This window comes from Hemitrygon akajei, chromosome 25, assembly GCF_048418815.1.
Source record: "Hemitrygon akajei chromosome 25, sHemAka1.3, whole genome shotgun sequence".
Taxonomy (NCBI): Eukaryota; Metazoa; Chordata; class Chondrichthyes; order Myliobatiformes; family Dasyatidae; genus Hemitrygon; species Hemitrygon akajei.
In genome coordinates, this window is record NC_133148.1 from 56,436,385 (window position 1) to 56,451,399 (window position 15,015).

Sequence of the window (15,015 nt, forward strand, 5' to 3'; positions counted from 1 at the left end):
GCGCCGCTGACTGTAAGGACTTTCCATCTTCTCGGCGTGACTGCACACTATCTTAGAGGTGCTCCAAATTCCTACCACAGTCCAAGGACTTACTGGACATTATAATATGAATAGGTTCGGGTGAAACAGGGAATTTCTGAGCGGTGAGGGTCGAATAGCTGTAATGCCTATTTCACTGTAAATGTCAATAAGAAAAAAAAAACATAAACACAGACCGGTAGTGCGAGAAAGCCGTTCGAGGGGTGATAGTAGTGGGAAATACAGGGGCATTTAATAAACTTTTCGACAGGCTTATGCATGGTAGAAATATGCAGGACTATGTATGAGGGAAAGTTAGATTATTCCGAGAGCAGGTCAAAATCTCAGCATCGTGCGCCGATTGACCTGTGCTGTGGTATATCGTTCTACCTCGATGTTGTATGAGCTAATACTAGTCACAAGAGTCTAGGAAGGTTTTGGAGTCTTCGTGTTGATTGAACGTAACTAGGGCCCTGCTGGAATGTAGGTTCTATCAGCCTGAACAAGCTTTGTAGCAGTTTGTTTGCACTGAAACTGCGCAGTTCCATGTGACTCCCGATAGAAGGTATAATATTATTGAAGGCCGTAAAGGATAGACGAAGTTAATTTTAATGTACGGAAGGGTATACAGTTAATTTTAAAGTTAGTTTACTTGGGGAGATGCGTGTGTCAATTTTTTTAATGTTGTTTCATTGATAATGATGCTAGGTGCTTTCGAAGCTCCGCCAGGTCAGATCAATAACTCAGTTAGGTTCTGCAGTATTTGTAAGACTGTTGTAGAAGCGGTCTGCGACCCAGAGATATATACAAAATTAAATATTTGAATTCTATTTATCAGAGTTGGTCCTTCAGTCAAGTCCATATTTGTACCTGACAATCCTTCCTTCAAATCGGGACACGTTTAGGTACATATGGAGTTAACTAATCGATTTGAATAACGTACTAATCGGAAAATGATTTGCAATGAAAAATGTACACGAAAGGAATTAAATCAACGAAAGTCTTTTGAACAAAAATAAATTTACACAAGACGCATAAACTGCCACACGCATTCAACTAAGCGTCTAAAATAACTAATGCCCACGTTGATTGCAACTGCTTCATGCATTAACTCAATCAATATCCCACCCCTCCACCCCTCCATCCCTCCTATCCTTCTCTCTCTCCCCTCTCTCTCTCTCTCTCTCTCTCTCTCTCTCTCTCTCTCTCTCTCTCTCTCTCTCTCTCTCTCTCTCTCTCTCTCTCTCTCTCTCTCTCTCTCTCTCTCTCTCTCTCTCTCTCTCTCTCTCTCTCTCTCTCTCTCTCTCTCTCTCTCTCTCTCGTTCACACTGTAATTACCACAGGCGAAAAACCAGGAAGAGCTGATTTTGATAAGTACCAAAACCAGCAACAGATCCAAGTACAATAGCTGAAGGACAGATATGTAAGTGATATTTCTACAACAGAATATAACAGAAATAACTTCAGAAAAATGCAAAATCATTCGTCAATATGCTTCAAAGGTCGTTCATATTTTTAATGGCCATTTCTGCCCACGAAGAAAAAAAAATAATAAAAGATAGCTGCAACGTTAGTCTCAATACATCTTGCTCCACTACTTCTAACATTATTTTGGAAATATTTTAAATTCCATGCATTACAAAAATCTCGAAGTACAAATGTCATGAACGGCATCTTCCAGAGAACAGTCAGACACAGTCTTATCATCTTCAATCCAGGCGATTATGTTATTCCAAAGTTACTCTTGCTGCTCAATATTTTCGTTTAAGCCTACACACATTATTGCATTGAATATTTCTATGGTATAAGAGATACGAGACTGTTGTTTGAGTCACTCCTTATCACGATAGTCAATGAGGCACAGACAGATCAGTATTCACGGACAAGAACATTTATTGCTTAAAACAAGCAGTACGTGATTTCATACAATAAATGTCTTATGTTCACAACCACTAAATTCCCTTGACTCTGCGGAATACTCAGTAAAAACCAGTGGAATAGAGTGGGCACAGTATTCTCCGCTGTCCAGGCTTTCATCCTAGTCCTGACTTACTCGCCATGTGTTCCATGCAGGGTTGTTCACACTTCCATCTGCGCTGGTAATTCATCGAATTTACCTTTTACATTACACACGATGCATCCGCATGCATATCGATTCTTTATCAAATCCAATTTTGCATTGTAGTGTGATTGTCTATAGTTTATGTGCTTGTCTGTCCTTTCCTTGTTGCTGCTCTGCTCCAATGCAGCATCTATTTGTTGCTCTGTTGCCATCAGAAACCGTCGATGATTGATGTCTATTTATTCTCAATTAGCAGCCAGATCGAATAACTGCAAGCAATCATCTAACCTAACATTCACAACATTTGCATGTTATATGCAGCAGAAGAACATCATACAATTATATATATTTGGAAATGATGTCTAGTCCAGCAATTTACCAGGAACATGATTATGACGTCTTCAAAATATTAACCAAACGAAGCACTTCAAGCTGATAAAATAGAAAATAGTATGTTTTCACAAAGTGGCTGACTTCATCACATAGCATGTAGGAAGAAGAAAGAACATTAGTCTGTTTGCTTCCACTGTCCTCGATTAATTCGAATGGACTGATTTAGAGACAAAAGGACAGTGCTATCGAATGAACTTTCTTCGATACACTGTACATTGAGAGCAGAGAACATGTTTATTATTTTTTTTTTCTTTTTACGCTTGAATTTGTCGACATTTATCGCTAAACCACTGTATGCTTTAGACCGAACAGACGTTGAATGGACCGAGTTTTATTGAAAGTAGTAACATTTAATAAAGTCACAATATATGTATGTACAGAAAGACAAGAGAATGACTGATTAATAAGTATCTGTACCCAACGTTTCAGTATTCATCTTTGTAGCAAGATTGTCATTTATAGCTGCATAACCACATAAATAATTGTATTTCTGACTGTTTTATCTATCTATCTATCTATCTATCTATCTATCTATCTATCTATCTATCTATCTATCTATCTATCTATCTATCTATCTATCTATCTACCTATCTATCTATTTATCGATCTACCTATCAATCTAACTATCTCTAGATACCGATCTATCTATGTATTTTTAATTCTATCTGCCTATATATCTATATAGTCATATATTTCCCTGTTGCTCCGCTTGTGACATTCTGTTCCTTTTGTTTATTGGAAACATTCTACAGTTTGTGTTTTTGTCTCCTACGTAGTTTTCACTGTTCGCCTTCATCCAGGCTTTAGAATTATCTTAACACGTCTGTAAAACAACGAATAATCCAGGTACTTTTGTTTTAGCATGTAATTAAAAAAAAATGCTCTCGATCACATTAACGATTGGAACTGCCGTTCATACAAGCAATCAACTGCGAGAAAATGTACTACCCTTTTTCTCGTCCACCCATTGATATACCGTAACGGTTGAATTTCGAATCAAAATCCGTCCATGCTTTTACTTCTGCAAATGTTCGTGTTAGACTCCCCATGATCATTGAAATTGCATCTTTGACAATGACATTTTTAAGCATCGGTAAGTTTTAAGTAGCATTTAAAAGTGCGCTAAACGGTTTAAGGTCTGTAGGAGGTATGAATCAATATATACATTTGCAAATGCATTTCTGTGCAAAGAAAGCAGTATTGACATGATCTATATGTTACCTAATTTAAAGTAATTTTAAGTAAATCTAAACTGCCACACAGTCGGGTATGAAATATTTGCAGATTTGAGCCACGTTGTTAACAAATAAATGAAGAAGGGAAAATAACAACAAAAAATAACGGTTGCAATGAGTTTGAATTTATTTCATTTTCCACGCCTGGAAAACGTAATCAATAAATTTGCAATCCCTCGATCACATACTACGGACATTTATGTTTATCTTACTCAAGATGACTTTCAGCATCAATAGCTCGAACTTACTGAGAAATGTTCTGAACTTGAAAATCACACGGGATTGATCTTAGTCAAAAACGTTATACTCTTCATGATCTGGAAATTTGTTGCTGATATAAATAAGTGGGATGATAATCAATATAGTCGTGAATCGGGTGGCAGGAGGCGGTTCAATGCTAAATGTAGTCATTGCGTAAATTCTAATTGCTACCAACCTTGAAGGTATGACTCAAGCTGGTTGTTTTGTGGGTGATGTAACATCGCTTAAGCAAATATACCTCTGATCCTATAGGCTCCGCCCACTATCGCGTCCATGTATTTGGTTGCTTAAATGTCAGCCATCCCTCCATAGTGCAAAGTCCCCGCAGTCGGATGCTATCAAGTACTGTGCAGAGTCGCTCCGGTTGAATTCGTCAGCAGGATGAAATCGCTGGCTTCAGTCGGCGTGTTTCTGGCTTTATTAACCCGTGCGTAATTTGGATTGGAAACATTTCTCACTGTCTTAGATTCAGTCAATCTTCCATTGCGTTCAATCTCTAGCGTTTTACCTTATAAATTTCAAAGACAAGAGTCTCTGTCTCAATATTGATCGTCACGTTTCTTTCTTTGTATTTAACTTACAGGTGTCCATTCCGATGTCGTGTGGACTCAGCCCCCAGCGGAGACTGCCAGACCCGGAGAATCCGTGAGGCTCACTTGTAAACCCATCGAGTTTGATCTCAGTAGCTACTGGATACACTTGGTTCGTCAGGTCACTGGACAGGGGCTGGAATGGCTCCTTGCATACTACAGTTCTTCAAGCAAGTATTTCGCCCCGGGTATCCAGAACAGATTCACTCCGTCCAAAGACTACACAAACAACATGTTCAGCGTTGATGTGAGCCAGCTACAAACGGACGATACTGCTGTCTATTACTGTGCGAGAGGCACAGTGCGGCGAACAAGAGTCTAGGCTGTACAATAACGGTGGGTTGAAACACCATATTTGCTATCATAATCTAGCAGTGAGTAAATATTTTATTTGCAACAATGACAGGACATAGAATGAGCGCAAATGTTCTTCAATGATCTTTTCCGAAGTATGTCGCATAACATCAAATACACTGATGTGGCATTTTATTCCTGTTTCTCCACTGTTACATCAGCTGTTCATTATTGTGGAGTAGAACACTTTGTTTGGTTCAATGTGAACGGTACAGGGAGAGAAAAATAATTGATCTAATTAAAATTCAATCCACTTTGTGATCTGTCGGATAACTTAAAATAGATTCAAAGCCTATTTCAAGCGGAAATAGTGCCTGTTAGGATCTGCAGTTTTTTTTGTTCGGTCTATCTCACTGTGCGGAGACCGAGGCACACTCTGCTGTAAGCCACGCAATTTCCCGTACAAAAACCTAGAGAGGTAGTCTACTGATTCTTGACCATACCAGCAGAGCAAGAAAGGATGCGGAATGGATACTGAAAAAAATCCATGGGAGCATTTATAAATATCGGTAAAAAAGCAACAAAATTAAAAGAAAAATGTCGTGATGTTCCACGAAAGCGAAGTTTTCTATGGATGGGATGCGAAAGAACAACATTAGCGGACAAGCTGCTGATTATTTGTCAGGGCTTGTGTCACTGTGCATATGACCGGCACAGTGTGTGCCTGCAATACAAAAAATTTCTGATCGCTAATTATGTACTTGAGTTGTTTTTTTTTCTTTCATTCGATGTTTCGCTATATAATTCTTGATGCACTCTTTCTACTTATGCACAAAACACTAATTAGTCCGAATGAACCAGCTTGGATATATTCGCCATTTATCTGTGAAGAAGTCTCATGATATTTCGGCTGCATGCCTGACATACAGTATTAAGTTATCTTTTATCGGAAAAATAAAGTATCCTTTAACGTTTTCCAATAATCAGTAATAGCTTGTTTTATTGAATTATGAATATATACACAATTGTCGAATTTTTGCATGTCATTTGTCGAGCCGGTAATTGTGTGATGCAACCCAGGCAATATATCACTGTGATATTATGCGTTACTGGGGAGAAGGTACCACGTTGACAGTGACAGCCGGTAAGTAGCAAAAACTTGTTTTTCAAAAAACTGCTTTATTGAATTTTAATTCCATATTTATTTTCTGATTTTGATTATTCTTTACTCTAATTATTTTTGTCTTTAATTGAACGTTCGCTGAATATCGCTTTGATAAATAATTTGTGATTATGCCGCAAGGAGATTATGGAATTCAGCTTACTTTAGACACGTCGATATAAAAAGTATTTGTGATTTAGTATTCACTTACTCAATTAAATAATAACATGCCTGCTTTACAACACCCCGATGCTCTTAGATTGTTTGGAACTGCAGCTTCGATTAACCTCAGTTATATATGTCTATCCGGTACAATGGAATATTTTCCATTTCAATCTATTGCTCCTATCTGCGTAGAATAAAACAGAACACGAATGAATGTATAATGCAACGTCCTTTGTGAATATATGAATTCATTAGTAGAATTGGATTATCGATAGTGAACCAGCTCCCAATATGGCTTGCAGAGAGGAAGCTCTGCAGCTCTGCAGATCTGTAGCAGTTCAAGGATCACAGACTCGACACTGCATGCATCCATCTAAATCCATATCGTGGTGTTGCAACTAGAAGTGATATCACAGTAGAACATAATCTTTATATTTATGAAGCGATCCATGGCATAATAATTCAAGTATTGTCTGATATTTAGCATTATCTCAGGTAATGCGTGTTCACTTTCTTTTCACTGCCTTGAGGCTTTTAATCTGTTAGACATCTCTTTTTTGCAAAGGACTGCATAAAATCGATGTGCAGAGCATTTGTTTCCGCATTCATAATGTCTCGGATCCGATAGTTAAAAAGTCTCGTCATTAGATTTGAAATTAGACAATAGACCACAAAATCACGACTAAGAAGGTGTTTCTTTCGATATGAAAAAAATTGAATCTGCGAAATTAATTGTTATATAGGGTTGTGAACCCCGCCGAATGAGTAGTGTAACGGGGATTGATCTTAATGATTAAGTTGAAACACATCTATGTCATTTTTTGTCATCAGGTGTAGTTAATTTACATTGATCTATTTCTTGTACTTAAAGGACAAAATAATTACGGCAAATTGCAGTTAAATAATAGCTACGGTTTGAAAAAGTATAAGATGTACAGCTGAATCGTATTGCCACTCATTGATCCAAACACCAGCATACATTAAGTGAATCAAATACGAAAAGAAACGGATTTTCATCAGCCACAAATAAGGAATATCATTACTAATAATTTCAAATCATGTATTGGAGACTTTAACCAGTATCTTAGGAATGCTAAGACGGCATTAACTGTTAAATACAGTCCATAAATTAAAATTCTTATTGTTATATTGTGGGTTATTATAATAATTTATAAACTGTAGACAAATCAGTGATATGAATAAATAAACCACATGGTCATTGCAGTGTAATTGTTTCGAAGGGCATTATTTTAAGTTTTGGGCAGGAGTGGCATTGTTTAAAAAATGCGATTGTATAGTGGATTCTATTGCTGATTTTGATCTTTCGATTAGAGAAGCAGCAAGTATTTCTACTTTATAAATTGTAACAACAGATTAACGCAAAAGCAGAATTAATGAGTTATTTGGTCAGTGGATACATTAAAAAACCATCCTTTTCTATCATGATTTCATATAGCAAAATTAAATATTAAAACTGTTTAAAACAGATGGAAATTGAGCAGGCAGAAGATACAGCTTATTACCTCTACCCCTCTTACTGATATAAAAAAATTGATGTCAAACATCATATCAAAACAGAAAAAAATCATAATCCTTTAATACAATATCTAATTCCCAGTATCATTAATTTACTTTACTCCCATTCATTTTAAATCATTAATTTTATATTTGTTCATTTTTTTATATTTCTTTTAAATTTGTTAAGTGTGGTGCATGTTTTTAAATTCTGACTACAACTGTTCCATTGACTCAGCCCTCTGACTGAAATACAATACTTTTTTATAACATTTGTTCTTATCCTTTCTTTCTGAAATATACCTGTTCCTCTCAAATCAGGTTGATTTTCTCTCTTTTTGAACAATCTTCGGATACTTTGTGGTAACTGTCCTTTTTTTTTGTTTTATACATAGATTGTATTACTTTAAAATCTGCAAACTCTCTGAATTTAGATGTATTTCTTTGAATATTATTGGATTGTTTGGCTCACAACAACTTACTTATCCACAATTCGCATGGCTTTCTTTTGGAGTAGAGCAATCGAGTTTGTATTTGTTTTGTATTTACTTACCCATACCTCCACACAGTAACTCATTCAAATGTTTTTGATTTAAATATTGAAATTTAGAATATTAACTTAAGTATGAACATTTAAAAGTGCAAGAAATAAATGTCTAAGATTAAATGAAACGTCGTACTTTTCTTTAAATATGTGGATCATACAAGATGAACGGAGGGACAAGCATTTTTATTATTTCAACTTGACAATAATTTGATTGGAGTTATGACTGAAGGGTCGTTAAACTAAAATTTAAAGTCTAATGGTTTACCCCAAAAATTTCAAATCTATAAGACTGCTGAAATTGAACATTACAGCACAGTGCAGGCCATTCGGCCCACACAATTGTGCAGATTTCTTCTCCTGATCTCCAATGAACCTAACCTGCTGTTTTGCCCTCGAAATATTTCTCTATCTATGTGGGTATCTAATACTTTCTTAAATGTTGCTCATGTATGTGCATTTTCTATTACAATTTGAAGAGTGTTCCACAGACATACCCCTCTGTGTTTAAACATATACAATTGAAACAGGCAAAACGAAATATCGTCACTAACATCAGTACGAATATCTGACTTATTCTAATACAGTGTGACTGTGCCGGCCGGAGTTGCAGTGGCACCTTCACTGGACTTCGAGACGAGTGGACCCGGCCAGATGATAAAAAAACGTGTATCTCTGGCACAGACTACTGTCCTGTCCAGTAAGATTTGATAACATGAAAATTTGCTAATCGATTTACCTGAGTATCATGCTTTCCGAGAAATTATCCGATTTTTACAGTTTTCTGTTACATACTATTGCATAGTATAGCATTGTGTGAAAAATCTATGTTTGGAGAATGTCTTTAAAATTAAATAATTGAGGCAATGGTCATTCAAGATGAATGCTACGCTGAATTTTTATTTGCCTGCATGTTTTTAAAAGCTCCGTATAATCAACACAGCTTGGCGTTTTACTTCACTGCCGAAAGTACTATTGCATCTATAGTATCTATTTTGAATATTTTATATATATAGCCGATCACCACACGGAATTACAGTGATGACAAATTCGTCGCCACTCGAGATGGTGTTCTCCAATTAATCTCCGACTTTTTTTTCGAAATAAACTCTCACGTTGAAATGGTTGACTGGCACTAAGAGCACAAACTTCTAAAATGTCAGAATCCACGATTCTCTTCGCCAAACTTGCAAGGTATAGGTATCTGTATGCCCGTTAGTTGATCTGTTTATTGTGTAGGCTTCGTTATAGCTGGTATCCAGAGAATCAGTGTAAGAAGAACAAAAACAAATGTAGTGAAAAGGTGTTTTATTTCCATGATGACGAGAGCTCGGGCATATACAGGAGACATTGACTTAATTCTGACACGTGGTGATATCCTATCGTGTTCACCAGAGAATGCTTTGAGCATATATTAGTGGCAAGCACGTCAAGGTAAGTGGATGCTATTTGTATTTCCCTGTGATTGGAACAAATATGAAGGTTGTGCCGATAAATTAGTATATGATTATGGTTGTGTCGGCAAATAGAAACTAACTCCCCCCCCCCCCCCCCCCGAGAACAATACGTTATATTTCTTCGAGTATCGGAAAAGCCAAAAATAAAACGTTAATTTATTTATGTGATCATGTTCTTCCAGCGAAAGACTCTGCACCCACCATCTACCCTCTCCTTTCCTGTGAACAATCCAATGCCGATGAAACAGTCACCTTCGGCTGCTTGGCGACGGATTACTCCCCGGTGGGTATCATCGTCTACTGGAAGAAAGATGAAACGAACATCACAACAGGAATGAATACCTATCCGGCTGTGTTGAACAAGAAAGGAACGTATACACGCAGCAGCAAGTTAACTGTCAGCGTGACACAAGCGGGAAGCAGCGCCATCTATTGTGTCGTTCAGCATAATAACACAGTCCAGGAAGTTGAAATGCCTCCTCAAGGTGAGGGTTGGGATAAACTTTGGGTAAAAGTCGTGTACAGAATGTAAGGATCAAAAATAAGACGAGAAATATTTCAATTACATTGAAAATGCATTAACATCTTCTGGAGGTCCTATTCTGCAAGACACATTCCTTTTGCATTGTGCCTTTGGACCACCAGATACCATTCTGTAACGCACATGTTGATCCTATTTCCACAGATGTATTACCAATTGTGGCACACATTTGCTCTTCATTTGTCATTATCATAGATCTGTACTTACATAACGCCTAGTTGCTTTAACTTCCACTGTAAAGACAGGCATTTAACTCAGTTATAAGTTCTCAGAACAAACTTATGCGAGCAACACAGGATGTCTGAGCAAGTCGTTATCCTTTTTTTTCTCTCTGAAGTAATAAGAACTGTGCTAGAAATCGCGAAACGCTTCTTGAATTTGGAACACTTTAAATATGTGTTTTGTTTGTTCTCCGCACAATGTTCAAAACCAAGTGAACATCTATAAATCTAATTACTGATATTTCAAAAGTACACCGAATATAACAGGGAGAAAAGTAGAGCGCAGGATAGGCCTATCTATTGCATCGAGGAATTCAACCATATCAAGATCAATTTTACCGATTCAACCATTATAGCTGTCAAATGTTTAATTGAACCGCGAGCATTGCAAATGATTCTAATATATCTGTTTCCAAGGCGTTCAAACGTTCTGCTTCTGTCATTTCCTTTCCTACCTCTCACTTAACGCATTGTAGGTTGGAAAAATATCTCGGTCAAAGCGCCAGTTCACTCCGCTGGTATATATGCCATCATTGGAAAAGATGTAGCAGCTGATTAGCTCTACAATCAGTGTTAATGGAAACGGTGAGAGCAGTTGGTGATTGATATATGAGCAACTTGTGCATCGCACGTCCTGATTATGAGTCCACTGCAGCCAGACTGACAACCTTTGAAGAGTACTGATAATAGCTGGAGTCCCTGCTCGTATAAAGTAACTGAACAGTAGAAAACAATCACAAGCCACTTCTGCCGTCTTCTCTAAGAAAAAAAAAAACATTATCATGGACATCATTCCCCACGTCATATAACACTACAGAAATCGTTTGTACAGATCCCGATCAACATTCATTATCAAAATAATAATATTTGCTGGCCTACTGTCACCTAGTAAAAAGCCTGTGACCAGTAAGAACAAAACGGCCACCGCCAAAGTTGTAGCTACATCTACCACGGTTCCTCTGGTAAAATATTATGTACCTCTCCTTTATAGCCCTCCAGCCCATCGGCCTCCATTTCTACACATGTGCTTCTGTTACATTCTCGGTGGGATTAATTTAATACATCTAATAGCGTGATTACATTATATTCGTTGTACCTTTCACGCACAATGTAGCAGTAAACGATCATTCAATGACTTCACCCGAGACACAGCTGTGATAACAACCCTCATCTCCAATGCTATTCCACCACCTCTTTTAACTCCCTCCGTCTCTCGTTGGACATATTACTTTCAGAAATTCCAGCATCATCTCATTTCCAAGAACTGATGTATGATCTGATTATATCATACTTTTCATGAGAAAACGTTACGATTCAACCCATTCAACAGACTATCTTTCCTCATGGTCTCTTTACACTATGTCGGCTAGCCCTACCGAATATTACTTAAACCTACCCAGCTTCTCTAACAAACCAACCACTCCCACCCCCACCCCCCTACTTCTGGTGAAGCTCTACACATTTCTACAGGCCAATCTTTCCAAACAAATATTTCTGTCTTCCACATAACTGCATCTCCTCCCCTCCTGCCCTTCTGCAGTCACACCTTCACCTGGATGGACACGAGATTATCTCCAATGCTAACTGAAATGTTGAACAACTTACTTCATGAAGCATTGTAAGCGCCCATTTTAAGGGCCTTGGAGGGAGACCCACAATCACAGAGACGGAAAAACGTGTTACATGGAAAATGCATTCAGTTCTCCACAACTAAATAACTATTTGTTCTACAGCTAGTTACTAGAATATGGTGAGACATGTGCAGATACTCCGTCGGAAGAAAGTGTAATTCAACTAAATTATTTTCTTGCTTGTGTTGTGAAATCCTCAATGATTAATGGATTTCTTCATCAATGGTGTCTTGCATATTGAAACCAATTTAAAAAGAAGTTTATTTTGTTCAAAACCTAGAGGTGCATCATCCAACTGTCGTTATCTCCGTGAACTCCCCTGAAGATATTAGGAGGAGCAGAAGAGGGACAGCAGTTTGTTCTATCATCGACTTTCAACCGGCGCAATTCACCGTACACTGGCTGAAAAATGGACAGCCGGTGAATTCCAGCGTCGTCACCTCCCCTGCTTTTACGGTGAATGGGAACTTCTCAGCCACAAGCCAGGTGACATTCACGGGGAAGGAATGGTTCGCAGGCGTTGTCTATACCTGCCAGGTTACGCACAAAAACTACATGCAAAGTCGGAATATCAGCAATACCCAAGGTAAGAGACGTATCAGAGAAAAGTCCACATGTCACTGTGAGTGTCGAGCTCAGTCCAAATTTAGCAATTCTTGACTTTAGGACAAACAAGGTACAGCATATTATTTTCTTCGAGAGAACTGTCCAGAGACGGAGTAATCATAAATGTTCATATCCCTTTTCACACTCAGAAGATTAATTTCATACTCTCGATTCAGTTGTGGGTATTTAACTGATGTTACTTTGCCATAGATTCATGCTCAAGCGAAAACATACAAGTAACAATTCAAGAACCACCAGTGGAGCAGGTCTTACTAGAGGCGAGCGTCACCTTAACATGCCTCATCACTAATGCGCCTTATGGCGTCCAAGTGTCTTGGATGCAAGGCAAGAATGAGCTGAAATCAGAGATTGCCTACCAGCCAGGAAATTCCCTCCATAGCGTGATCAGCAACCTAAATATTTCGACACAATCTTGGTTGAGTGGGGTCGTATTCGAATGTGTGGTGAGCCATGAAGAAATGACGACCTCAAGAAGAGCATACATCCGCAAGGAAGAAGGTAAGCTGGAGTTGGTAATTTATGAATTTATTTTGTGGGGGCGGCAATCTTGCACTTTTTTCTTTAAAGTTAATAAAACCCACTGGTGGAGACCAATCAGCAGGTTGCCAATATCCGTGAAAAATCTCCCAGTTGCCGTGTCCCAGCAAACCATGTTGGTTGTTTAATCCTCACTATGTACACTGCCTCATCTGCTGAAACCATCGTCGGAATATGAGATGCTCTTTCATCCTATTCAGTCTGAGTTCGTTTAAGCTGTACAGGAAAATAGAGATAGATCAGAGCGAAATTGCTGATATCCAATTTGTTTACCTTCTCCCTCCAAGAATGTCGAAATTCCTTTCTTCAATACCTCCCTCTTTCATTATCTCTGCAATTTAGCAGTACTTAGCTGTCCATAATCATGTCGCTGGAACATTGTTCCAAAGAAAGTTTAACTCAATTTTACCCTTTGTGAATATGTTCCGTGGCACTTCAAGGAATTGATAAAGTTTAATTCATGTGCCAGGATAACAGAAAAATTCCCCTGTCCTAAAATTAAGAATGATATCAAAGAATACGATTGAACTCTCAGCAGAGAACCGTATAGTATAAAGATTAACATTAATTGGAGGGGCCAAATACTCTTGTAATGGGCCTCGGTTACTTGAAGAGCCTAGTACCTTATACTGGAAAGGGATGTTGTCCTCCACGACAGCTTATTCTTACCCCAAACACAAGCTCTGTTACAGAAAAATAATACAGAAGAGAAACGCAGTACTTTAATATTTCTGCCCAATCACCATTTCTTCCATTCTAAACTATCATCTTTTCATCTCATTACTTCCCGGTATGTTAATTGTTTTCCCGTTTTTATGCAGCTGTGCATCCTCAGCAACCTTCCGTCTCTGTCCTTCTTCCGCCAATAAGTGAAGAGTCCACAGAGAACTCCGTCATCCTAACCTGCTTAGTGAGAGGGTTCTCGCCTCGAAGGATTTTCGTCACTTGGACGGTCGATGACACGCGTGTGGATTCACAGAACTACATGAATACTGCAGTTGCGGCAGAGAACGGCAACAATTCATTCTTCATGTACAGCTTGTTGTCTGTTCGTTCGGTACAGTGGTTGCGAGGTGCTTCTTTCTCCTGCGTTGTCGCACATGAAACCCTCCCGATGAAGACCATCGCAAAAACCGTTAATCGGTCCAGTGGTAAACCCAGTTTTGTCAACATATCCCTTGTATTGATGGATACTGTCGATTATTGTCAATGATAATTTTATCGTTTTCATTACATGTTTAAATAAGTATCAATAAATATTTTTCCAGCAAATTTTGCACTGTCCGCAAGAACTCTTATTAGTTTCTAAAGCTTGAAAAAAAAGGCCTTAGAGGGTTTCGAGTATTTTTTTTAAACGTGGACTCCTATACACCAAGTGTTATAAGACAATGTATAGCTGCGTCAACAGAGGATTACAAGAGACGTTAGAACACAATTTTACCAGAGTCGGATCCAGAGTACTGGAACTACCTATTTCCATCTTCTTGCTTCCGCTTTATTCACAACCGTAAAACAGCGTCAGTCATTGCGCTTTGTAGTGAATATCAGTCCTGGGAGAAATGTATAGCACATTTTGCACCCGAGAGCTGCTCATATGTTTTGCACAATACGGTGACGAGGTTTCCATGCATACACTAAAAGGCAGTTATTTTGCCGGTATCAAATAAATCATTATCCTGGCCTAATAATAAAGAGTACACTGAAGGGGTCACCATTTTCTTCATGCTTAAGTTTCTTAAAATGTTCTTTCCAACATCTGAAA

The 15,015-nt window shown here is 38.1% G+C and overlaps 1 gene segment (V, D, J or C); it reads left to right on the top strand.

Moving 5' to 3' along the window:
• The first annotated feature begins 4,296 nt into the window (after positions 1-4,296).
• Positions 4,297-14,514, top strand: LOC140716311 (Ig heavy chain C region-like). The segment is given in 7 exon segments: positions 4,297-4,396; positions 4,553-4,860; positions 8,827-8,939; positions 9,787-10,181; positions 12,370-12,675; positions 12,906-13,214; positions 14,075-14,514. Coding segments are annotated over 7 exon segments (1,869 nt in total).
• Positions 14,515-15,015: the final 501 nt, after the last annotated feature.